The sequence below is a fragment of the Anas acuta genome, chromosome 27 (assembly GCF_963932015.1).
Source record: "Anas acuta chromosome 27, bAnaAcu1.1, whole genome shotgun sequence".
Classification (NCBI taxonomy): Eukaryota; Metazoa; Chordata; class Aves; order Anseriformes; family Anatidae; genus Anas; species Anas acuta.
Window position 1 is genome coordinate 4,824,421 of NC_089005.1, and position 26,160 is coordinate 4,850,580.

The following is a 26,160-nucleotide window of genomic DNA, read 5'->3' on the forward strand; positions in this document are numbered from 1 at the left end:
TCGGCCTCCCCCTGGCGACGGCGGCGGGCGGGGGGTGGCGGCGGCGGCGGCAGCAGGAGGAGGAGGAGGAGGAGGAGGAGGAGCGGCAGCAGCGGCAGCGGCAGCAGGAGCATGAGCGAGCTGCGGCAGCGGCTCGGCCGGGAGCCCGGCGAGGCGCAGGAGCCTGAGGAGAAGGTGTGGAGCGGGCCGGGGGCGGCGGGCAACGGCGAATCGGCCGCGGGCCTGAGGCGGGCGGGCAGCGCGGCCTGCGCGCCCCGGGCCTCGGGGGGGGGACCCCGGGCTCCGCCTGCAGCCGGCGAGGCCCAGGCCGGGCCGGGGGGGGCTGGTTCGGGGGGCTCCGGCCCGCTCCGTGCTGTGCCGTTCCCGAGTGCGTGCCCTGTGATGCGCGTTCGCAGCAGAACTTCGGTAGCTTGGTGGCATTGGCCCGTTGTGCCTTTCCGAAGAACAGCCGTGAGGAGGAAATCCGCCTGTTTTCCTGCAGCATCCCTCCTGTTCAAAACCCAAGCGCAGTTGGGTGCATGGAGCTGGGCCATCAGTGAGTCACGGCTTCACCCTTGTCTTCTTTACTCGTGTGCCCCCCCGGCGTGTGAGGGAGCAAGAGGGATGAGCAGTCGAGCAAAAGGAAGTTTTTCTACGTAAATATTAACTGCAGGGTCACAGAGAGCAAAACCAGGAGGGAGAAGCAGTTCTTCACTGCCTTCCCGTTAAATGCGTGTATTTTGGGGCAGCCCGATGCTTGTCCATTTGCCCTTAGTAGCATCAGATTGATGGGTTTCCTCTGCTGATGCATGAAGTACATGATTCCGAGAAGGATGAAATCACATGCAAAACTGCCTTTGCAATTGAAATAATACATTTAATGCTGTTGAATAATACATTTAATGCTGTTTTGAATGCCAGGTTAACACCTGCCAGACGCTGTGCAGTCAGGTTTGGGTAAGCTTTATTGTTCTGATGTCATTGGGGTGGGAATTGGAACAGAAAGCTCTGACAGTATCAAGAACAGGTTGCCTTCATGTGGATCCAAGGTTTCTGCCTTTTTTTGACTGTTACGTGGAGTTGTCTGACATCCAGATCTGCTGACCTCCATAAAGACAGAAATAGGACCACTTCTATATCATCGTTGTTGTGCATAGAGCAAAACTTGACCTCTAAATATGCATATTTGTCTCAGTTGGAATTTACTTTGCAGTGGAAAATCTTCAGGGACTTTTATGTTCCAGAACTTTTGTGGGAGTTGGAAGACGTCCCTCAGAAGCCTGGAAGTACCAGTGCAGCTTAAGTGGTATGCAAACAAACTCCCTCGGCCAAGCTGCGATCTTGCTTTAGCTACTTGTGATGTGTTCCTAAAGAAGGTCAGAGGGCCGCTATTTTGAGTGCAGTCTTGTCGTCTTCAGGCAAGTATGCTTTTTTTCATATAATGAGCTTCCTAAAAGGCTCCTCTAATATTACCTTGGAGTTGATGACTTGAAGTACCTTACAAGAGAGAGGGAACATTTGTGTCATACTGCTCATCCTAAAGTAGCTAAGATGAATTGCAAGAGAAAAAAAAAAAAGAAAAAAGAAAAAAAAAATGTTTTCAACCAATGAGCAACAGCTCCTCTGAGGTGCTGAACATGATGTCTCTTACCATTAGCAAGCAGTTACAGGAGGCAGAGAATTTCCCAAAACTGCTGAAATCAAGCATGGTAGGAGGTTACCTGGTAACAGCAATACTGCCATTAAAAAAACTATACAGCATTGCACTTTGCATGGCAGTATACTTGAGTGGCAGATTTTTCTTTCCTCTCTTGAGATCAAGCTGTTGTGTTTTAGTGCTTGGGAAACGCCTGGCAGAGTCTGGGAATAACATCAGTATAAAACCAACACAGCAAAATTGCTTGCGCTCGTACTGTTTATCAGTGGTCTCAGCCTGCCCAGTGCATGATGTGCCAGTATTTCTGTCAAGAGGGGAGATTCCCATTTCTGCCTTGTCATTCAGTTGGCATTGCCACAAAAAATAATTTAGCAATGCGTGTTGTATTCTACAAAAACTTGTGTCTTCTGAAAAGACCTCTCAGTTTCTTAAAAGAAAGAAATTAAAGAGATGTAAACAATAAGGTTGGTTTCAAGATTAGACCCAGAAAATTGTATTTTGCACTTGTTTTCACTTTGCTCTGTTTGGATAATGAAAGAGGGAGGCTGGTTTCACATTCTGGTGCTCTAACCCTTGTACAGTGTCACAGCTTTGATGTTTTCCTGCCTTTTGGCACAAAGCAATACTTAGAGCTGAAACTGTGCTGCTTCAGTTGAGACCATCATGCAAGAATATTTTAGAATCAGGTTTTGTAAAACGGTTGTGCAGCACACAGTCTTTGTTCCAAAGGGAAGAAGGCAACATGTGTTTGATCAGTGAACTCCGTCTGATGTCTCTAGCTAAAAAAAACACCACCAACAACAAAAAAAAAAACAGGGAAACTTGTATTGATGTTATTTGTTCTTTTAGCCGGAATAACTTAAATGCTGTTAACTGTTGCGTAAATAATGTGTAAATAACTGAGCTTAGATGATTGAAACAAGTTCTAGTTTATCATTTCCATATAGATTCCATCCTCTCTTGCTCTTTGTAGACTCTTCCCTTTGCTTGGCAGACTCATTCCTTGTGTAAAACAGGAGGTCACTGCCTTCTGTCCTGTGCTGTGTACCTCCCACAAAATCACTTTTTCTCTTCCACTTTCCAAAGAGAATAGGAAAGGTGTAAAAGAAGATTGGTCCACAATGCATGCACAGCTCCTGAACGTTTCTGCAGTCCTGAAGGTTTCTGCTGTTCTAGAATCGTAGAATGGCTTGGGTTGGAAGGGACCTTAAAGATCATCTAGTTCAAACCTCCCTGCCACAGGCATGGACACCTCCCACTAGACCATGGGATGTTGAGATCATTCCTCAGTAGTGGCTTGTGCTTCATTTGCCTGCACAGGGAGAACAGAAGGTTTTTCCTTATCTTTTTCCTGATTGTGTGTTTTCCTGATCTGTTAGAATGGTTCCAGAGGAGGGCTACGAAGTTGGTCAGAGGGCTGGAGCACCTCTCCTATGAAGAAAGTCTGGGAGAGCTGGGGCTGTTCAGCCTGCAGAAGAGGAGGCTCTGGGGTGACCTTATTGCAGCTTTTCAATACTCAAAGGGAGCTTATAAAAATCCAGGGGGGTTCTCAGGCATCTGTCCCCTGGGAGGGGAGGAGGGCAGAATGAGGCAGGCTTATCTGGGCTGCAGATCACACCCTTACGTCACTTGTGGTTTTGTTTACCCACCCCTTTGTCACCAGCAGTCAGTGTATCTCTGGAAAATACCATTCCCTTTCAGAGGGGTGGTAGCTGCAAAAGCAAATAGAAATACTCTGTGCAGCCACGGTGCTGGCAGGCATTTTTGTGCAGTGGCCCATGCAGATGAGTTTTTCCACTGGGCAGCGTTTGGCACCTTGTCGCACCCACAGCAGCTGGGCATCCTCATTTCTTATGGGAAAAGTCAGTGACTTCAAGGAGTGCTGTTTTGCTGACACGAGGGCTTGAAGAGCAGGCATGTAGTGTGCAAGGGTGAAAGGTTTCGGAAAGGATTTGATAAAGAAGACTTTTTTTTTTTTTACAGCTCAGTGGACTGGTGACATGACTTTTTATCTGGATACGTTCATATTGTGTTACGAAAAGCAATGGACTCTGGTATCCAAGCCTCGTGATTCTTGTACTTCCAGGCATTTTGCAAGGTTGCCCTAGTGATCCAAAGCGCCTTGAAGATGCTGAGCGAAGCGAATGTTGGGTGTTTGAATGCTGGTGCTGACAAGTAACTCTCCCTTAGGTCTGGGAGAGTGAAGGGCTGCCTGGCACGTGCTGGAAAGGATGGAGGAGCTCCAGTTTTGGTGTTCGGCTCAGAAGAGGGTGGGTGCGGGATGTAGAGAAATAACAGTGCAGGAGCCATGAAGACTTACATGGTTTCTAATCCTGTTATTACCCAGGTCACAGGAGAGCTCCTAGTTGTTGGGAGTTTGTGATACAAGATGATGTTCTTGAAGGACCAAAATGAATAAACCACCTCCGTGATGCCTCTCTTCCTTTTCACCCATGGTTAAAAGAGGCAGAACTACAAGCCATTTTTCAGACCCACCCCAAAGTTTTATTTTTTAAATAGCTCTTAAGATTTTAGGCTTGATACTGAGCATCAGTTTGTCTGGCTTCTGCTGAAGCATGAGCCTCATTTATTCTTTGTAGATAGTAACAATCTCAGGTCTGATGTGAGAATACATTTCAGCTTTCCTTGCTGTTTAATGTTCAGTTTTATGTGTTACTGCCAACAGGAGTGCATTGCTGTCTGTCACTGTTAATTGTGGCAATGAGAAATCGGACTGATTACATTTCTTAGGGAGCTCATTATAACTGGCTGTAAAATTTAATACCTCAGCCAGCTTCTGGCCTGCTGTGGAGCTGATGAAAGAACTACAGGCTGCTTGTAATTTCCTTCGGATGGTAGTTGACCAGACCACTATTTCTTTTTACAAAATGCACACTCTCTTCTGAACTACCCACTTCCTTGCACATTTTTGGGGATGCCAGAGAAGTTTAATCCCAAGAAGATTTTGTCATTTGAAGAACTGGATGAGTCCACCTTGAGCTGCAAGGAAGAAAACTGGGTTTCCTTCCCAGTCTGCAAGGAGGTGTGTGCAGCATTTATGCATGGTAGAGCAAGTGTGGAGACTGTCAACGCTGAGGTTAAACCCTGTTATTCAGCCCTTTGGAAAGGACAGAGCTGGTTTGTGTTTCCCATCCTTATTTAATGACTAGATGAGTTATTTCTGTCTGGCCTGGAGGGCTACATTTTCTAAGCTCATGTCTCTCTTGTCAGCATCTGAAAAGTTGCCGTTACCTCCAGGCAGATAGCTGACCTGTTTTCTGAAGTGTCTCGCTGGGTCTTAGTGGATCTGGGAGCTTCTTACTGAGTTCCCTCTCTTGCTGCCCCAGTGGTCTACCTTCACTCCCTGCTGTGTCATGGCATCGTATACCGTAAAGTCAGTGTGGTACAGGGTGATTGAGGGAGGCTGTGGCACACCTGTGGCTCTCAACAGGTATTCGTGCTGTCTTTGGCCCGCCGTTGCAGTTTGGGGTCAGGACTCTTGCTCAGCACTCAAATGAGCTGCTTCGTATGAGACTCGTGTCTGCTTGCACTGCTGAAGCCACGCGCTTGCAAATGATGTGCTGGGGGCGATTCTTGGGAGTGCAAGGATGCTTGGTGCTGAGAAGGGGAGAGCTGTGAGGAGATGTTTGTGTTTCCCTTTCCAGCAGTGCCATGCCATATCCTTCCCTAAACAGAGGGCCGACTTTCCTGTCCATCAGTCACATACCCCATGTTATGTGGCAAGAAAACCATTTGCCTGTTTTTAATGACCAGTGGTGTTCATCAGGGTACACTACACATGCAGATAAAAGCCTTAGGAAACCAACTTACGTGAAGACATGATATTTCCAAGAGGATACGTCCTCACTTTCTGAAAGAAAAGAATACTGTCACTTTTCTTTGTATTGGGCAGGACACATCTGCAGACATTTCAGAGCTGCCGATCCGTAGCTCTGTTGTTTTCACCCAAAATGTGTTAGTATGTGTCCCTGTTGGTGATCTGCTTCACATGAATTTTCTCTGATTTACGTTTTCTGGGCTTATAAAGGACCATGAAGATTAATAGATTTTGCTTTAGAACAAGACGTTCAGTAGCCTGTAGGTTTATAATGACAGCTGTGTCTTCAGAAATTTGTTGATTTGGGTTTGTGAGAATTACACGTAAACATCCTGGGCCAGGTATGCACAGTTGGAGCAGATGGAGGGTTTTTTCCAACCTATGATTTTTGTGATTCTTTGGTTACCTTACGGTCAGCAAATTAACTAGACTCAGAAGTTTTGTTGTTGTTGTTGTTTGTTTAGTTTGTTTTGCTTTGTTTTGTTTCTGATTAGGACTTGGAAAAACACGTATAACTCCAGAGGAATTGAGAGTCAGAAGCCATCAGCCGTAGCATGATACAAGCTCTCATTTCGGACGACAAAAATAGACTTTTCCTTTACTAACCTTCCGATACAAATAGAGTATGTGCTGCTGCAGAGCTGTTTGTGCTCTCTCTTGTTGCTCACAGCTCTTCAAAATAACAACAGATCGAAATGTTTGTGCAGAACCGTGCAGACACAGCTCCAAGGTGGGGTAGCCTCTTTCAGACACGGGCTCCAAAAGGCACTTAGGAGATTTATTTCTTGTTTCTGTATGTGTTTTTCTGTTTCTGCAGGGACAACAATGGTTGGTTTGGTAAATGCCGTGATAGCAGAAAGGTGCCAATTAGATCTGGGAGAACCCAGCACCAAAACCTACCTCCAAAACATCTCTGTCAAGTGTTTTAGAGGGGGAGGCAGGTTGCTTTCTCAGCAGCAGGAAATTCTGGGGGGATGACAGAACTGGCAATGCATTTTTGTACTCTTTGTGTACAACAGCTTCTCTGAAGGACTCGAGGGCTGATGCGTTTACCTTCTTGATTTCCTGGAATAAACAGAAACTGGAGTTTGTGCTAATTTGGGTGCCAGGCAGAGGATTAGCCAAATGAATCACGGGGATGTGCAACTTTGCATGAATCATATTTGCTGACACAGAGATCAGGGGCTTATATCAGGCAGTTCTGCTAAAGGCAAACTATGCAACCCCCTGGTCACATTACAGCAGCGAGCTGAACTTGCTTGTGTTCAAAACAAAGCAGGCAACATCAGGGATATGAGATGACAATGGGTGTTATCTTAGTTATGTCAGCCTCAATGCAAACATTTATGCTTTTTGTGGTGTTATCCACTACTGGTCTCAGTTTATAGGCATGCCCTAATTTCGGTGTGCTTTCAACTGGAGTTTGTTTTGTGGGGTGGTGGAGAAGGAAGTCCCATGTCAACACAGATGAAAACGGACCTTCATCACTGGTTGAGTTTTCAGGAACTGAGCAGGCACTAGCGTGGTGGGATATGTTGATGGAGAGATGTGATAAACTTGAATTTAATTGCCCTGAGGATAACTGCACTGAAGTTCAAGGGTGTTCCCCTAGACCCCCCTATGGCATGAGATACTTTTGTGCCCACTTGGCTGGGCTTTTCTAGAACCTTGGTAGAAATCAAGTGTGGGCACTTGTGCATCTTCCTTCTAGTGGTAATGGTCTCTGAACTTCTCTCCCTTGTTTCACTCTTCTAAGCTTGTAAATATCTAGAAGAGAGTATTTTGTAATTAGGGAGCAAGGGGAAGATGTTTTGCCTTGATGTCACCTTGGGGACAGAGGTCTTTGTGGCATGGCAGCTGTTGGAGATGAGCACTGCTGTATAGGTAAAGCAGCGAGGAAGGGAGAGGGGAAGACAGACGGCTTTTCTGGACATGGGACATAAAGCCACTTTTGCAGAACATGGAGATTTTTATAACTGAGGCTGTTGGGTTTGTATCCATTAGACTAATCATGTCGGCCTAGAGCCTGCAAACATGCTCAGAGGTGAGAATAGCAGAGGCTTTAATACAGTTGGCCACTGTTGTTCTATGTGTCAATTTTATTGCCTCAAAAAGCAACTTTATTTTTTTCTTTAGCAGTGTATTAGCGTTTTCCATCACAGCTTTTTGTTAAAGTCTAGCAGGAAGTCTAAATAAAGCAACGCCTTGCTTCAAGGAAGGTGCACAAATAGTGGAATTTCTTGGACTAATTTAATCCACCAGCATTGAATACTTAACTGTATCTCTGTGTTGGGCAGAATTTTTTTGGCAGGGAGATAGCTTACTTGTTCCTATGACAACTGAGATCATGTCATGGATACTTAGGGAAAAAAAAGCACTCAGCTTCTGCTGCAAGAAAGCCTTTTTGCAATGTGAGCACAAATTTTGTACTGCTTGCTTACAGGAGTTAAGTTGTTTAAAGAAAGCTGAGACGATTCATTTCTCCCTGAATCTGTCTGAAGCATGATAAAATATTTGTTTACAAATTTTCCCGAGACCTACTGATTTCACATGTGTATCAAGCAAGAGGTATCTGTTCTTTTTCACATCTGCTCTGGTTCCCCAGGCAGGAGAAAAACCTCACAGAGATCTGTAGGCTTTATTCTTTCTTCCCATTGTTATTTGTGTAGAAGTCAACTAATTAAGGTAAAATATACATTGCTGTATCTTGATTGTATTCCTGTATTACTTATTCTCCTGATTCTTAAACCAGCTTTCAGTATTTGAGCTGACAAATTGAAGGAGTGATGGGTTTGCTGAACAAGCAGATTGCACAAAAAAAATGCCCTTAAATTAAAAACTCCATATTGCTAACAAAGCCAGTAAAAGCTACTGCATCTGATAGTGTTTTAGTAGACTTAATGTGTACTCTTTAAAGGAAATGGGAAAAATAAAGTCAGATTCCAAGGTAGTTGGACAGAAAGCTTGTTTTATTCTTACTAATGGGCTTTAATTGTTCCCCAGCTCTGCACCATGCACACAAATTTCTAACATCTCATTACACATTTGCTCTCTGTGTGCTCTGCCCTCTTTCGGGCTGGGAGAAGAGACACAGAGCATGTTTCACCTGCTGAGCTAACAGGAAAAAATGATGAGGGCAGGACGTGGGAAGAGAATACAGATTAAATACAGCTGGAGACAGCTACATCTTGGTGCAGTAGCACCAGTGGGAAGCGGTGGGGTTGCTGAAGGGTGATGGGGCTGTGATTTTATTTGTCTGAGCAGCGTCTGGTTGAATGAGACCTAGGTTCAAGATTGCAGTGTTTAGATGTGAGTGTTGTGCTGCCTCAAAGTCACAAGAGGCTCAAAGGTATTCAGATGTATGTGAGGAGTAACCTGTGGCTAAATGGCTTTGATTTTAGGAAGAATCTTAAAAACAACAATAAAAAGGCACAAAAAATGTCTGTTGCAGGGTCCAAGAATGTTGTAAGGCCCAATAGCTGGGAAAGGTGACAAATTGTGACTTGTGGGTTGATCTGCATCATGCCCCGGCTTTAACAAGTTACTTAGCACCCTGCTCAGCTGCTTAAGCTGATGGTTGGTAAGCTGATGGTTGCAATTTGCATAAAAGGTATGGAAATAGTGTCAGTTACTGAGCGCTCTCCATGGCCTATATCAGGCACAACGTCCTATATAATCTCATCACCTCATTTCAGGGAGAGAGCTAAGTAGGGAGGAAAGCTGATTTCTGAAACTGCTCAGTTGTTTTCAAAATTAAGACTTTAAAATGTATGTTAGCTATCAGTTTGACTGGTGATTTCTTCCATCAGAAGAAATGTTTCTTTCCAACTCCCTTCAGGCTTAAATTGAGCTAGTAAGACATGCACCAGGAATGAGTCCAGCATGTAACGTTGCACCTTAACAACATCTCTTTATCTTAACAAAACTCTTGATTCCATTCTTTGGAAACTCTGGAAATAAAGTGGCAATGTTTGTTGGGGCTTCACACATTGCGTATTTGTTGCACAGCCTCTCCAATTTCCGCTGCTGGGAGTGAAGTGGGGAGCAGAGGGATGCATGCATTCTTGGACTGATTCCATGAGGCTTTGCTCCTGCTCTTAGGGACCAAATGATTTCATGTCACAAGGTATGGTTTAGCATTGCACTGTAATTCAGTGGATCAGGTAACTGATTATATATTTTATGTCCCTTTAGCTTCGACATCAGTGTCTGTACAAGAAACCATTGGCTGGGCTGTGGCAGAGATCTGCTCTGCCCATCCCAGCAGCTGTTAGGTTGCAACATCAAATTCCTCTGTCACTTGAGCTATGCAGATGCTTTTATCCTTCCTTTTCTTGGCCAGGAATGGAAGAGAGGAAAACATCAGTGCTCTTTCCCTTCCTTTTGGTCTCTGAGCACTTTGTGAAACTTCTGATCCTATGGGCTACAAGCAAGGAATAATTTGCCTGCTTTGCACTTAGCCCTGCAATGGTAGTGCTTTGGGAATAAAATGCAGGGAGGCTGGCTTGGACCTGTTATTGCACGACCAATGAGACTGGGACTTGCACAAGATAATGGATACTTGGACTGCATTAAAATTCTACTTCAGGTTTTTGGTTTGAGAGTAACCACCATCATTTGTACAGGCTAAGTACCTAAGCAATTCCTTACTCACTTGACTGGAATCAGCTACATTAATTTTTCTGTTTGTAAAATGTGAAACAAGAAGCAAAGATTCCTTTTCCTAAAGGTAACTTACAAGACCAGAGGGAGGAACTAAGCTTGGTCAGGCAGGATGTGAAGCTCTTCTCTGTTACTCAGGTTGCTTGCAGGGGAATTCTTTAGAGAATTCTTTTCTTAGGGAAAGTGTAGAGAAAGCATTGCAATGTGAGACACAGTCAGTGTTTAAATACAGTGCACTGTTCTCCCCAAACCTGCTTAAGAACAGTAGTGCCCCTCACCTGTGCTGTGTTGTAGGCTGTGATACTCATGGTCTTTGGGGAGCTTTTATTATTTCCAGTCTTCACTTGCTGCCATTTGCAGCTCCCTTATGGATTTGATCTTTTCAATGTTCCCAGCTAAACTGCGCTCTCTGGAAGTGCATCTCTCTGGAAGTCTGTGGGACCAGGGGATTTTTCAGGTCAATCATAGCTGAAATAAAGCCAAGCTATATTTCTTCACCAACTCTCCAAACCCTTGCAAGTGCCAGCAGAGGAGTTTGTTTTAGCTCTCCTCTTCATCCCCAGTTAATGAGAATGGACAGAAGCAAGCAGAGGGCCAGGCAGGGAAGAGGCAGTGCAGGGTGTGCCTGGTGCGGTGCTGGTGCTTCACTTGCTCCCAGAAGCAATCCCTGTCACATTTTTAGCTGTCTCCATCTGATAGCAGCTGGCTGTCCTTGACTGCTTTAGGAACGAGGCCCACAGCCATGGATACCTTACAGATGGGGCCTTTTCTTTTCCCGCCTTAAAGAAGAGAGCTGCTACTTGAGTCTTACTGCTCGAGTGAACCACAAATACCCCTCCATGTGGTTGCAGCAAGCCAGTCCCAGGGGATGCTTGTTTTGGTGGGGTCCCCCCTTTCCGAGCATGGGGAAGCCTGGAGGTGGCCCAAAGGGACGAAGTCGCCTTGTTTGCAGTGCTCCCAGCACTTTTCAGCTTGGCTTCCTTGTGGCTTTTCCTGCAAACACTGTTTTTTCAGTGAGTTTTAAAATAGCCCATGCTCTGAGGCCTGGGCTCTGCCTGCCTGATGCAAAAGTGCTCCCCTGGGATTGACGTTTTCCTTCCTTGCTTCAAGTACTGTCTAGGAGCAGGATGACGTTCTGCTGCTGAAATGAGGGGCAAAGCATGCATGTTTGGATCTGTCCTATGTTCCTGAGCTGGACTGGAGGAGAAAGCCCTGAGGAGAGGGCATGGGACTGCCTGGGAGCCAGGAGTTCATTCGTAATCCTTTTTCCACCACTGGCCTCTAGCACAGCCTTCAGTAGCCTCCAGCCTCACCCTTATTTATTTCCCTCTGAATACAGGACTTTGCTCTGAGCTAGGTGCTGGAGCAATAATACCAGGGGCAGGGAAAGCACATGCTATTTCTTTCCGCTACAGGTCTCTTCTTTGGCCAGAAAGGATGGTGGGGCCTGAGCGATAAGCCACGTTCTTCCTCTGGAGCTTTTTGAGGATGGGCTCAGTGTTATTTTTAGTGCTCACATATTAAGTTTGCACTTGAAAAGTCTGTCTGGAAGCCTTGAGCCTGTCTACTTGGAGGCCTTTCTTTCTGTCTAATTTGGGCGATGCTGGATACTTGGAGATCTGCCCGGGGATTGAGAGACCTTGTAAAAATTCCTGCTAACAAGCTCCTGTCCCTTAAGCACTTGCTGCACTTGGAGATACTTCTTAACAACTGTGAGGCATCTTTAACAGTTCAGGGGGAACAGATCCTGTAGCTGCTGCTGAGGGTTCTATCGAGTAAAAGCCGTTGTCCAAATCACCTAAAACACTTGATGTTGTTTCTCATGGGTATAACCTCATGAATGTTTTCTTGCCCTCTTTCTCTCATGTATGCAGAAGCAGACTGGCAGTAAGTATAGCATCCTGTGGGCTGGTCTGAGTTTCTTCATTGTCGTCATTGTACCTTGTTAAGCTCTTTATCTCTCTTTAAGTTGCAGGAATCAGAGTCTGAGAACAAGCTGGATGGAGAGACAGCATCAGACAGCGAGAGCAAGTCTGAATTTGGAGGATCACCCCCAGTGCCAACATCGGATGACACTCCAGAGGTTCTGAACAGAGCTCTCTCCAACCTGTCCTCAAGGTAGCCCTCACTGAGCGTTCTTGCCCTCTGCTGCCAGGGCTCCTGCATCTTCACTGTGGCTTTTCTAGCCCTGGCAGCATGGTGATGGCTGATGGAACCTGAATAAGCAGCTCCCAGTAGTGCTGCGCTCTCCTTCCCCGACATGCAAACAGGAAGGTGTCCCTGAGGCCACAGGAAGCAGAAGGTGATGGCGATGTTAGCGGCGAGAGCAGAGTGCAGCACTCAGGGCTGCTGTATGTGGGAAAGGACCGGGGCAGAGGAGTGCTGTGGGAGGGCAGCCTTGTTGTGTGCTTAGTCTTGAAAGGTGAAAGGAGGCCTCAGTGGAGCAGAAGACGTTGTGTTCAGCTTTAATAGCACTTTCAGTACTCAACCGTGGTGGTTTTTAACTGCTGGTGTGATCTACTTCTGTAGGAATGCATGAGAAAAATGTGCTGATAAGGACAAGATCTGAGAACAAACTGTGAATGGCTTCTGCATGCTACTTTGGGGCAAAAGCCCTTATTCATATCACAGGAGAAGGCATTTCTCCCAGATGTCCTCTGTGGCCAGGGAGAGACTCAAGGCAGGATTTCTTAGAGAGTAGCAAGGTACGACACATCTGGACCCATGTCTCCTCTTGAAAATAAGTGCAGGGAGAGGTAGTGATTCCTATTTTATTTGAACTAATCATGCAGCTTGTCCAAGGTGTGGGAAACCTGTAGTAGAACAGGGACAAACACTTCTTCCATCCCATTTCAGTGCCCGTGGAGAGGCTCTGTTCCAGACTAATGTTTTCTGTATTAATGACGTTCATAGCAGGGAAGATTGAACTGAACTGTAGCCTTGCAGCTGCTGCAGCAGGGCCTTGGTCAGTGAATCAAGGTCTCCCTTTGCTGCTTTTTGGCAGCATCAAAAAGAAATCTGGGGTTTCCAGGGCTCAGTTTCCTGCTTATGATGCGCAGAGAACAGTGGTGCTGTCCTGCTTCCTTGCTTTGTTTTGTCTTTCTCTAACTTCTTTCCTTCTCTGTGGCCTAGATGGAAGAATTGGTGGGTAAGAGGCATCCTCACTCTGGCAATGATCACCTTCTTCTTCATCATCATCTACTTGGGACCCATGGTCTTAATGATGATAGTAAGTGCTCCAGAGAGATGCCCTTATGCTCACAGCAATAGGGGAGAAGGTTGCTGGGACCACTGATGGGGTTGGCAGCTCACAGACTTTTATTTTGATACTGTATTTTCATTTTTAATGTCCTTGAAGAAGGAGGTACTTAACAAATGTGTGTTATAGCTTGCCCCTCTCTCTTTGTGCAGGTGATGTGTGTCCAGATCAAATGTTTCCATGAGATTATCACTATTGGCTATAATGTCTATCACTCATACGACCTGCCCTGGTTCAGGACGCTCAGCTGGTGAGTAGGGTGACTGCTGCCCTCCCCATGCTTGTGTGCAGCAGTAATGCTTCACCTCACTGCAGAGAGGCAGCAAGGGGTTCATCTGGCTACCTCCAAACCAGAGAAATGGGATTGCTCTGTGTTGACCGGTGTCATGTGTTAGCGGCTCTTGTAAGAAAAAGCCTCGCTAAATCCTGATACATCAGCTACCTTGAAAGAGCCCATACTGATAAAGTTTGTCCCGTTGTTTATGAAGTGTGGGCATTGGAATCCCATGATCTGTGCAAGGGACAGTATTGACAGCCGTCACCACTAAGAGACAGATGTTACTTGGGTGGGTGGAAGTTTGTAAGTGGTTGTGAAGCAGGGGTGAACACTGGGACACAGCTGGGCTGAGCAACTCTGTCTGCCAGAGAAGAGAAGTCGGGGAGAGGGCAGGAGCAGTGCTTTTAGGATGTATGGGCTGTTTTCTTTTAGGGTGCTTGAGCTCACTCACAGAGGCCTGTTGAGGAGTGCCACCTAAAGGCAGACAGTCCTTATGCATCAGAAGGCCAAAACCAAACCCAGATAGTATAATCCATTGCAAAGTGGAGCTGAGTGATGTAGCCACTAGTTGAAATGAAGGTGATGTTTCTAAACTGGAGGAAATAAAGATCTGGCTGTCACTTGCAGGATGTCTGTTTGCAGTGTATCAGAACAATACAAAGACCTTAGGAATCAGCCACTTTCTGTGTATCTCCAGGAGCTTTTTAGAGTTCCTGCTAATGAGCATCTGCATTCTCCACAGGTACTTCTTGCTCTGCGTTAACTACTTTTTCTATGGTGAGACTGTGACAGATTATTTCTTCACCCTGGTTCAGAGGGAGGAGCCCCTGCGAATTCTCAGCAAATACCACCGCTTCATTTCTTTTGCCCTGTACTTAACAGGTAGAGACCATGTTTTCTGGTGGTTAAACTTGTCTGGACTGGGAGGAAAAAATCTCCTTGAACTACTCTTGTCTCGTATTGTATCCAATGCAGTATCTATAGCAAATTATCTCTGCTCTTCAGTGACGTTGTAAATTGGCTGTGTGGTGACAAATCTCTTGCATGAGGCTCTGTAGAAGTATACTGCCTAAACTGTATGGGACAGTTAGGCTTGATGTTTACTTGTCTAAGAAAAATTTGAAGGCAACAATATTTTGTGACTTCCAGATAATAGTGCTTTATTAAAAAACAAACAAACAAAAAAAACCCACAACCAAACAAAAAAACTAAGGAGCTGTGCACTATGCTCTCTTAAGAGGGAAAAAAAAAGTATTTATTACTTTTGAAGAAACATCCCCCTCATTCACTTTTCTTCTGTCTCTCACCAGGTTTCTGCATGTTTGTCTTGAGCCTGGTTAAGAAACATTATCGCCTCCAATTCTATATGGTAAGATTAAATACAGGGACTGGCTGCCCCCATTTGGATGCAGAAGAATCAATAACGTAGGCTGCTTGAAAATGTTATATAGATAAATATGTTCCACTAGATGCTTCTGTGCTGGCTGTGCATTGTAACACTGCCTTGCAGAAGAGTTACTGTGAGCGAACTGTTTAGGGAGATGTCCTGACTGAATTTCCTTGTAGTCATGCATTCTTTTCTCTCTGCGCTGGTGGATGCTCTTAAGAAACTTTCTGCAAGCTGACATGACTGCACAAGGCTATATGACTCTTGTACTGAGGGTAGGTTGCCATGAGGGTGTATTGGCTGTTTCCCTTTTCTCAAACATCAGTAAGATGTTGCTCATATTTAATCATCAACATGGTTAGTTTTGCTTTTCAGTATAATCAGCACACAGGGATACAGCTTGGATAGCCATTGGCCTTTTGTTCTCAATTAGTCAGAAGGCTGAGTGAGATATATGAGAGAGGGGTGGGCTAAAGAACACTTGTTCTGGCAGAAGCCTGCCCAGTGAAGGTCAGCTCTGGGCTTGAACTGAAGAACATGCCTGTAAATTACTAGGGATAACTGTTCCCTGCTCATCATGCCACTTCATGTTTGTTATGGTGAAGGTGCATGCTAGAAATGCACATGTGCATGAGCCATTCTCTGTCTGAGAGATAGCTAACAGCATCAGATTTGTGCCAGTGACGTGTGTGAGCAGGGTCTTTAGGCAGGCTGGACTGCATGCTGTCTTCTCTTCCAGTTTGGATGGACCCATGTGACGTTGCTAATTGTTGTTACCCAGTCGCACCTCATCATTCACAACCTGTTTGAAGGAATGATATGGTGAGTTGCCATGTGTTCTGAGTTGCTTTGATTTCTGCAGCCTTATATAGGTTATCTTAGAATCATAGGATGGTTTGGGTTGCACGGAACCCTTAGAGATCATCTTTTCCAACCCCCTGCTGTGGGCAGAGGCTTCTTTCACTAGATCAGGTTGCGCAAAGCTCTGTCCAAACCAACTTCGAGCACTTCCAGTGATGAGGAATCCACACATTCTCTAGGTAACCTGTTCCAGTGTCTCACCACCCTCATTGTAAAAATATTCCTTCATGATATCCAATCTAAATCTGTCCCTTTTCAGTTTAAAACTGTTGGCCCTTGTTGTTTCACTGCAGACCATGATAAAAAGTCTTTCCTCATCTTTCTTATATAAGCCCCTTTATATACTGAAAGGCCACCATAAGGTCTTCCTGGAGTTTTCTTACCATGTTCTGAGTTAAAACTTTTTTTTTTTTTTTTTTTTAAACAAGTGGCTAAAGAGAGAAAGTGCTTCCTATCAGGGACTAACCTGTTCAGAATAAAAAAGCAAAAGACTGAATGATGCCTCAGCAACTTAGGACTTGCTTTGTGCTATTTGCTAGTATAGAGAGCAGTAGAGAGGCATCTGAATATTGCTCCAGGATGCAGGGACATTTCATGCAGTGCTAGGCCTTTGTAGATGCCTTCTCTGTCCACCCATGTCTATCAAATGAACAGGATTCTGCTCAGCACTTGATTTGGGGTAGAGCTGCCAGCATAACGTTAAAAGCGGTGCTGTGAAAGAAAGGAAATTGCAGTGCGGCACCTTCACCAGCTTACTACAGTTGCAATACGGAGGGGAAGCCCTTTTCATGGTAGGGCTGTCAGGCTCCATCTTCTCCAAACCAGCAATGCCAGGAACTAATTTTAACTGCTTTAAGATTGCATGTTTCCGTGTGCACCTCAGCTGTCCCCGAGTGCTTTGTGAGCAGCCTGCTTCCAGCGAAAATGCAGCCCCTCTGGGAGGAAAGGAGGTGGCTATCTAACAGCATGTCGTGTGACAGAAGAAGATACGCTTAATTAAAACAGGCCATTCTGGGTGCACAACGTGCTCTTTAGTCCAGAACACTGGAGTAACCCCCCAGGTTGCTCTGAGAGCTTTTCTAGAGTCATTTTCTACCATGCAAGATTGCATTGGATGGGGAAGTGTTGATATGATGGCCCTGCAAAACATCTTTCAAAACAACTACCCATTTAGTTAAGCTGGAATTGTCTGATTTTGGTACTTGCCAACAGTTTGATTCTTCGCCCATCTAGGTTCATTGTCCCAATTTCCTGTGTGATCTGCAATGACATCATGGCATACATGTTTGGGTTCTTCTTTGGCCGCACCCCGCTCATCAAGGTTTGTAATTCTATATTGGACAAAAGATGGCATTTTGGCTTCTTTAGGTCTTAGTCCTGTGTTCTGATCTCCATTGGTGTGACTTATTATGGGTCTGAAGCAAGTCTCCAAATCAGACTTGGTACATGCCCCAGTCTTTGAGGTTGTGAAGTGGAGTGAACCATTTCAGTCCAAGATGTTAGTGTCAGGTTCTGACCAAACTCTGGTTGTTGGCACCAATTTATATTTACCTCAGCAATTCACAAGCAAGGAAGGACTGCACAGGTGTGTGGCAGTGACCATAAATGCACAGTTTGTAATTATCCCCTTCTTTCTCTCCCTCTGGCAGCTCTCCCCAAAGAAGACCTGGGAGGGTTTTATTGGAGGTTTTTTTGCCACTGTTTTGTTTGGATTGCTGGTAAGTAGCAATCATGGTGCTTATTTTTTTGGTCTTTTCCCTATGTAAGTTGACATGGTTTTGGCTAAAAAATGCACCCAAGCTTTAAGCTCTTCTGGCTCTTCTCAGAAACTGTTTTCCTTACTGACCAGGATTTGAACTGGTGGATGTTTCTGTTATGTGCTGTATGCAGATTCTGCAGATGGAGCAGGGTATTGGAGGAAGTTTTTAGTCCCTGTTAGACCCTGTGACATTTTCAGTAGAATAATTGTGCTTGAAACATTCTCTCTTGTCACTTGAAAGGGAGAGACTGTAATATTTCCACAGATGCTGTACATGGGTAGCCGAAACATCTGGGGCTGCTGTTGGATGAATTCTGTGCATCATTTCAAAGGCTGTGTGGGGAAATCAGTGCTCTTTGAGTATTCTTACCTGTTTCTGTGATAATCTGTGTGTCTAGTTGTGTTCATCCACTCATCCAAATAGTGCAGCCTATCTCAGCCTGTTTGTCCAAGGCTCTGATCACTGCTTGCTGAACACATGCACTTACTGAACAACAATCCTCACTCTGCCTTTAGCCAATTGCTGCTTGTCAGGAAAGTAATCTTCTTAATGAAGCTGGGAGTGTAGCTCCCTCCTCACTGTGTCTCCTTGAGTGGCCTTTTCCCTTGGTTGCACCTCTGCGTCATTGCTCAGGAAAATATTAATCTTGCTTTCTCTTACTGCACCTTTTTTTCTCTCTCCTTCAAGCTGTCCTATGTGATGTCTGGGTACCGGTGCTTCACCTGTCCCGTGGAGTTCAACAACGACACCAACAGCTTTACAGTGGACTGTGAGCCATCAGAGCTGTTCCAGTTACAGGAGTACAACATCCCCTTGGTGCTGCAGTCTGTGGTGGGCTGGGTAGGACTCTGTCTTCTGACTGAGGTCTTATTTATTGGGATAGGAACATCAGGAAAATAGACCAGGACTTTATTTTGCTGGTATTCAAAGGAACATGACAAGGGATGATGGTACATCCAGAAGAAGGGTGAATTCAGTGATGACCTATGTGGGTTTAAGACCCAAAGCAATTGTCCCAAGTCTGGTGGGACATGAACCCATTTGAAAACTAGCTCTTCTAAAGCCTGGTTAGGACAGAAAGAAGGGCAGGAAGTGAGCAGTACTGTTCTTGATGGAAATCCTTCTCTGATGTGTTTTTTTTTTTTTCCTGCAGAAGACAGTCCGGATGTATCCATTCCAAATCCACAGTATTGCACTGTCTACTTTCGCCTCCCTTATTGGGCCATTTGGAGGCTTCTTTGCAAGTGGATTTAAGAGGGCCTTCAAAATTAAGGTGAGGACACACAGGTTCTGCAAGGTCATTTACATTTTTAAAGTTAAAAAGTGGTTGCTGCCACTCTAAGCAGTCTGTGCTCCAAGGAGCGAGTGGCAGGTTGGGAACTTTGGGAAGGAAGAGAATGTCACAAATGAGTCGGGGGGGGGGCATGATACAATTCATTTTAACTGTTTGGGTGTGGGGAGAGAGCTGAAAATTTCAGCTATGATATTCTAAACACTGCTTTGGTGCAGAACGTGATGTAGAGGAACAAAAACCCAGTCAGGATATTTTGCAATCTGAGCCTTCCCTTGATGCCTTGCAGTCTGGTTTTCATATAAACAGTCTTTGTGCAGCTAAGATGACTTGAAAGGCAGGACAGAGTTGCGAGAGATAAACATTAGCCTTCCTTGACCTTTGAGTGGTAGATGAGTTAAGGCTTTATGTCCCTCAGGCGCTTGTGGCCTTCATAAAGGAGAAACTTAAAAACCAAGGAGAGGTCAAGCAGAATTTCTAACTTTTGCCTTCTGGGAGAAATTATAGCAAGGATGTGAGTGTAGTGCCTGGATGTTCGTAATCAAGTACAGTTAACGAGCATTTGAAACTTCAGTATAATCCTTTCTGTTTTGTTTAGGATTTCGCCAACACAATACCAGGGCATGGAGGTATCATGGATCGCTTTGACTGTCAGTACCTGATGGCTACCTTTGTTAATGTGTACATCGCAAGCTTTATCAGGTATCAGTTGTTTCCCAGTGAAGTTTGGGGGCTCTGTCAAGTTCAAATGACATACAGGCTTGCAATACAAGACTGTTGGTATCCCCATGAGATTAACATTCAGAAATACAAGACAGAGGGGGACTCGGGGGTTGAACAAGGGAAGCATGTCTCAGAAGGATCATGCAGAGTTGGGAACACAACCTGTTTTCCTAAGGTCTGTTGTTTCAGTCCTCTCCTCCATGTCCCTTCTGCATATCTGTGAATCTTGAACAAGGTTTCCCCTGAACTGATCAAGCAGAAAAATCTTAATTCTGTTGCAGTGTGCAAATGTTCTGTAACCAAACACAGAAGAAAGCCCATAGATGCACAGAGATGTACTGGAGGAGCTGAGGAGCTGAATTTATGTGGCTGCTTGGCTTTTTGCATCTGTTAATAGGGGAAAAATCCACAGCCCTCTTGAAACAGATTTGATTTGTTTGGTTACAGTTCAGCATCATATGCCTTTTGAATCCATTTCCACATTTCTGAAATAGAGTTAAGCTCCCTGGGTAGAACCACTGAGGTAATGGGCAACATATTATTTCAAGCGTGTTTTTTTGATGAAATTGCATTTGGGTTCCCAGAGCATTGAGACTTAGCAGTACAACTCACTGGTAACAATTGGTTTTGTGTTTCAGAGGTCCTAACCCCAGCAAACTGATCCAGCAGTTCTTAACCTTGCGGCCAGACCAGCAGCTCCACATCTTCAACACGCTAAAAGCACACCTTGTTGACAAGGGTATGTTAGGTAGTTTGGAGGATGCATAGACAGCCACGTGATTGGAATGGGACTGAAAATGGACAAGCCTCCTCAAGGAAATTCCTGGCTTGCCTGATATAAGACAATAACAAGGCCTCATTTCACTGTAACTTTTCTTCCTTTCTTGGTAAATGTTTGCATTTGTGTTTGTTATTTTTTTATATAATATATTTATATAGCTTTGGTTCAAATGAGCAAATCTGAGTTTGTAGCTGGAAAGGAATTAAGACTTGGAATGAGTTGGGTGAAGTAAGAGGGTACAACTGTCCTCATGGTCTGTTCTTAAACTTCGATGCATGTGGGCAGAAAGTTCAATTTCCTGTGGATGCAGGGAATACACAAAACATTTCCCGTACAATTGCCTCTGCGCATGGAAGTCAGCAGGGAAGGTGAAGTTGTGCAGCTTCCCTGGCTTTTGTGCCAGGTTGCATTCATAATGGCAGCTCTGGAGACCATCATTTTGCCTGGCGGTAACTGTGACCGCAATGTTCATTTTCCCAGAAATCCACATACCCGCCTGTGTGCAGACTCCTTGGAGTCTCTGCATGGCAAGCACAAGGCTCAGTTAATTGGAAGGGAACTTTGTACTAATCTAGCTATGTTTCCTCTGCCCAGCCAGGCATGTGTATCTATTTTCACTTGCTGTTTCTGCAAGTGCCTCCCACATTCTCCTCTTATGGCTGGTATTTTGACAAAGAAGATCTTTTTTAACCTATTAAATTGGAAATAAACCAGGGACAAGGAATTAAGTAGCTGGTAGTTGCTCATGGGAATGTGGGAGGTTCAGATTGCTTCAAAACTGAATTGAGTAAATAGGTTTTAGAGAACATTGAAGTTTCATTGAGTAAATCCTGCCAAGTAAGAACAAGCTTTTAAATAACCTGGTTCCTTTTTCCTCTGTTAAATAACCTTTAAGAAACATTGATGTTTGGAAATCCCACACTTGGATATTTTACCTGATTTGGAGAGCAGTTTCCAACTTGGTGTTGTTTCTGAAGTTTGCAGGTTGGGGCTCCAGCACCCTGCTGGTGCTGTCAGCTGGGTATTTCATTTTTCTTTCAGGGATCATGTCTATCACCCGTTCATTACTTGAGTTCTGGATGTTGTGCTGCTGAGTTTTATTACGGTCTGTGTTGCATTTCAGTCTGGGTTCATTCACCTGCAGGCTTCTGTCCTGCTTTGCTTACTAAATCTTGTCAAAAATAGGTTGCACTTAATAGTTAGAGGTTTTATCTAAGTACCTAAGTACTTTCCTTTATTTTGTCATACTTTTATATTATTTAAAAATGAGAGCCCTAGAGATTGTAAAACTTTTTTTTTTGTGTGATTAGATCGTGAAAATATCTTCAGTTTGTACTAGACCTTATGCAATGTTCCCCTGTACAAGGTGACTCTGATTTTACTTCTTTCCATAGTTTGTGCACGAGAGAGAGAAACTTTACCTTATTTTAACCTGGGGAACGAGTGACAGGGAAAGATAATACAGAAGTACATTGCTGTTGTCAAACAGTTGCTGATATAAACCTTATACACCAACACCACCCCACATATGGAGACATGTACATGCTGCAAACTAGCTAAGCATCGATGGAAAATAAAAAACCTGAAAATATTTCATGGTTCATACTCTGTATTCTGATTCTGCTGTTGCTTTCATTTACCCTAAAAGAGTGGACAGGAGAGCACATGTGTGCATGTGTAACTACATGAATAGATACCAACATCTCTCTTACATTTCTATACAACTCTTTATGTGTCATAAGTTCTGCTTCATCTCCCTAAACAGGAGTTGTGGGGTGGAAGTGTGTGCCCATTGCACTGCAAATACAGGTATTGATCAAGAGCATGCATTGTGGAGAAGAAGGAACTGTTTCCACAAAGTATTTTCAGCGTGGTGCTGAAGAGAGAGGCTTCTGAGAGAGGCCAGAACCACTAAGATGGAGCCAATTCAGGATTGTATTTGGTTAACACCAACTGTGTAGAGGCTTTCCTAAACTAGTTGTGGAGCCTGATTTTTTCAAGCTAGAATCAGGAAGGGATTTATTTTGTGTTGACTTAGAGGATATTGGTCCAACCTCGCTGGAGGGGAGAATTAAGGTGTTTCCATCTTGCATCACCCCAGAGAAAATGTTTGGACTGCATTTTACAATGGTTTGTCCAAGTCTAACTAGGCAAAGGGAGGACACTTGAAGCAGTACCTGAACTGGGAATAGATGTGGAAACGACCGGGTTTTGTGTAGACCCTGAAAAGCAGCTTTCCCTGTCGTCAAACAAGCTGGTGCTTTTCTGGATTCTCCCTGCCTGATGTCAACATCTGCCAAAATCCCTTGTACTGCCCTGTTGGTTCCTAAGTCAGTCATCAGAAGAAGCTACAGTGTTGATAAATATTACAAAAGTGTAATGCTCTTTATAACAATGCATTTTTCACGTGGGTCTCTAGCCTCCTGCTCATCTTGCTTTGAACCTTTTGGACTTCTTTAGTTGTAATTAGTGGGGCAAAAGCCCGAAACCTTTGTGCATGCTTTTGATTTGAGTAGCATTTTGGGTCTTTTTTAACGGTGCAATACTGGATGTAGACACTGGAGGGCAAAGCAGCTGCATTAATGGCCTCATAGTTCTGAGAGAGAAGCTGCAGCAGTGTGGGTGGTTTCCTGCGCAGCTCGATTCTATTAATATTACTTCCTCCCCAGCAGTGCAGTGGACAGCTGGTCTTCCAAACCTGTTTTGATGCTGAAGGCTAAAGATACGTGGAAAGGGTTTGGCATCCTACACTGAAGTTTATTAAACTGAATGGGAACAGTGCATCCGTTTGGGAAATGGAGGAAGAAGGGAGGGAGATGAGGGATGATAAGATCATCTGCAAGCTGTATAGCTGGTCTTGCTGAAAAATACTGGCGAGCACCATGGCATGTCCTCTGTCATGCTGAGACTATGGCTGGTAAACCCATTTGACTTCTGCACCACTTCTGAGAGTGTATGTAGTGGCACTGGTCAGCTCTTAGTGACAGCATGCTGCCTGCGAGAGCGTTTGGTGGGTTTTCCCCATCACCACAGCCTGGGATTGGCTTTAGTTTGCTGTAAATATTTCAAGTTATATCTAGAAAGTTAGAGGAAATGAAAAACTACTGTTACTGGCTCTGGCTGTTCCTAAAGGAGGTATTAGCTGTGATGCCAGATGTGTGTACAGGGATGTGCAGCAAGACACATTGCAGCTCTTCGCATTGCATTAAGCCTGGCAGGACTGTGGCCATGCTGCAGCTCTTGCAAGAATGTAGCTTCGGAGGGAAGCTGATGTAGCTAGTGCTCCTGGAGAGGCCACGCAGGCACCAGGGGTGTCTAACTAAAGCAGTGCAGGGATGTTCATGTAAAGTTTCTCCAGCTGCAGGGCTTGAGCTTGGCATTACACAGTAGTTTTGCTCACAGGGGACTCCACAGCTGGAAGTGTTCATCATGCTTTTGCTCAGCAAGAAGGAAATAACTGGGAAAGTAAACCAGTGGGGGATACTGCATTGACTGGCGTGGGTGCTTGGGTCAGGAGAAAGAGAAAAGTGGGGTTTTGTCTGATGTCAAGCCAACGAAGGTAGAAGTGCTGCATTGGGAGGGGACAGGTGGTTTGAAAACCACCTCCTCACAGTCAGTCACTGCTTTTCCAGTTGGAGCAGACAGAGATGGATGTGAGTGTATTTAATAAGCAAAGAGCTGGCACATGGTGGAAAGGTGCTTTTGCATAGTGTAACAAGCTGGCTGTCGCAGTGAGATAACTAAATGTTCCTGGTGTTTGCTGGTGGGCGAAGGTCATTTAGTGAAATGGGCTGGACGCTGGTCTGCTCACAGCTTGAGTGTGTAGTTGAGCACTTGGCTTACTCTGATGGGAATTTGCTTCTTTGAGTTTGTTTGTAGCCCAAATTTGTTTATAGATCAGTTGCATCATCAGGCTGGGGCCTGCAGTGCTCACTGAAACATTAAAACCTAGTTGCTGGGTATGGTGACGTGTCCTATACCCATCACTGCATTATTCAGATATTCTTTGTGGTGATGGGCTCAGGAGTCTGCTGACGCTGATCTGAGGGGGCAGCCCGTGCGGCTCGTGAAGCCCAAAATCCCACAGCATCAGTCAACACTTAGCACCACATTGGGAAATGCCAGTATCTTAGACTTTAAGGCATCTCCTGTTCCTGATGCATGCAGCATGTCCCCCTGAGCACGACTGGTGGGATCCAGGCATGCGTCCAGGCTTTGGTCTCTTCCTTCCCCACCTCCTCTGACTGGCTTGGTGCTATAGGAGGAGGGCAAAGCTGTGTGGAAACCATCACTGTGGCTCATCCAGACCTTCCTGGGGACAGGCAAGTACTGCAGAAAGCATCGCGTGACAGTTCCTGTGGTTCCTGACCTCTGTAATCAGCCCCTGAGCTGCATTTTGTACTACTGTAATTTTTGCGTGCTCCTGTTCCCCAGACCTGATGTGTTTCTACCATCTGCTTCTTTCTCTGTGCATTGTTCTTTTGAGTAATGTTTTAGCTACACATGTAGAACTGCCTTTCTTTGACCGAATGTCCGAATGTGATATATTGTATATTTTAAAGTATTTACCCTATTTATATACCATATGTTACTGTTAAATAAATATAAGTTCCACTATCTGTAGTGGAGTTTTATTCAGTGCTGTTGTCAAGTTGGGGAGATTCTGGGAACCTCCTTTCCATGCTCTGCAAAACCAGCTCAGCCTGTTTTGAACAATAATCTTTGTATTCCTTCATTTGTTGCACCATAGTTTGCCTTCCTCGGAAGCCTTCCCAAGAGCAGACCTGGTGGCTGCAAACATGTGCATGGATGTTGTAGATGGATGGAGCACGCAGGTAGCGACCGTCTGTGTCCTGCACGAGGGACAAGTGGCTGGGTTTCCAGCGTGGTTTGGAGTGGAATCAGCAATTAGCTCACACAGACCTGCCCTGCCAGGCCAGACCTTTTGCCCTAAAGTTGCTGGGAATATGAAAACCTGTTGTAAATCTGGTTAGCATAAATTACTGCTTCATTTCAGCCATTTTTCCTGGCTTGCTTGGGTTAGGAGGACAGAATCCTTCTGTTTACCCAGCAAAATGTATTATTTTTAGCTCTCATGTTATTTTGACTGTTTGACTTATCAACTAAGCTAAACCAAGCAATCAGCAGACTTCTATTTGCTTCCTGTCACGCTGTCTGGGTATTTTGAGACAAGTTAATCCTCCAAGAAAACCAAAATATATCTTCCCTTACAGCAAACTTGCAAAATTGACTCTAAGGACCCAAATCTTGTGCTGCAATACATCTTCCCTGGAGGAATTGGCTGGTTAAAAAGAAAATTGCTGAGCAGCACCATGCAATGTTCAGCAGCAGCCCTCTGAAACAACTACACGTTGTTACTGAGAGGTCTTGAAAGATGCCTCAGTATCAAGTCTTTTGGAAAACAGACTAAGAAATCATTCTCTTCTTGCATATTACCAAAATGCAACTGAATAGATAGCTGTGTAATTCAAGACATCACCTCTAATCCCCTGTGTGCATGTAGTGGCTAGATAGGGAATGGAGAGCTATATTAAAACATGTTTTCTTGACTTCTGCAGCAGTTTTGCCTTATTCTTCTGCCACTGAATGAGTTTTCTTGCTGCAACGTGGGTTTTCCTGGGCTGGCTGGCAGGGCAGAGCGCATGCCCACGCTTTGCAGTGAGT

At 44.8% G+C, this 26,160-nt stretch overlaps 1 protein-coding gene across 2 annotated transcripts; it reads left to right on the forward strand.

The window, feature by feature from the left end:
• The first annotated feature begins 20 nt into the window (after positions 1 to 20).
• On the forward strand, positions 21 to 25,092 carry CDS2 (CDP-diacylglycerol synthase 2). Of its 2 annotated transcripts, none has more exons than XM_068662216.1 (13): positions 21 to 174; positions 12,112 to 12,254; positions 13,269 to 13,365; positions 13,548 to 13,645; positions 14,415 to 14,554; positions 14,983 to 15,041; positions 15,799 to 15,881; positions 17,154 to 17,241; positions 17,570 to 17,638; positions 18,368 to 18,520; positions 18,834 to 18,953; positions 19,570 to 19,673; positions 20,333 to 25,092. In XM_068662216.1, the coding sequence occupies exons 1-13, from the start codon at positions 112 to 114 to the stop codon at positions 20,460 to 20,462; spliced, it is 1,347 nt and encodes a 448-aa protein (XP_068518317.1). In that variant the 5' UTR covers positions 21 to 111; the 3' UTR covers positions 20,463 to 25,092. The 2 variants fall into 2 exon arrangements, with proteins under 2 accessions (XP_068518317.1, XP_068518316.1); XM_068662215.1 differs by having other exon boundaries at positions 27 to 174; positions 12,106 to 12,254.
• The last annotated feature ends 1,068 nt before the right edge of the window (positions 25,093 to 26,160 follow it).

Excerpts from the sequence above, each read along its gene's own strand:
- CDS2 (XM_068662215.1), top strand. The coding sequence starts at position 112 with ATGAGCGAGCTGCGGCAGCGGCTCGGCCGGGAGCCCGGCGAGGCGCAG. Across the intron at positions 13,646-14,414 it reads TGGTTCAGGACGCTCAGCTG|GTACTTCTTGCTCTGCGTTA; the intron begins GTGAGTAGGGTG and ends CATTCTCCACAG. Across the intron at positions 17,639-18,367 it reads CTGTTTTGTTTGGATTGCTG|CTGTCCTATGTGATGTCTGG; the intron begins GTAAGTAGCAAT and ends CTCTCCTTCAAG.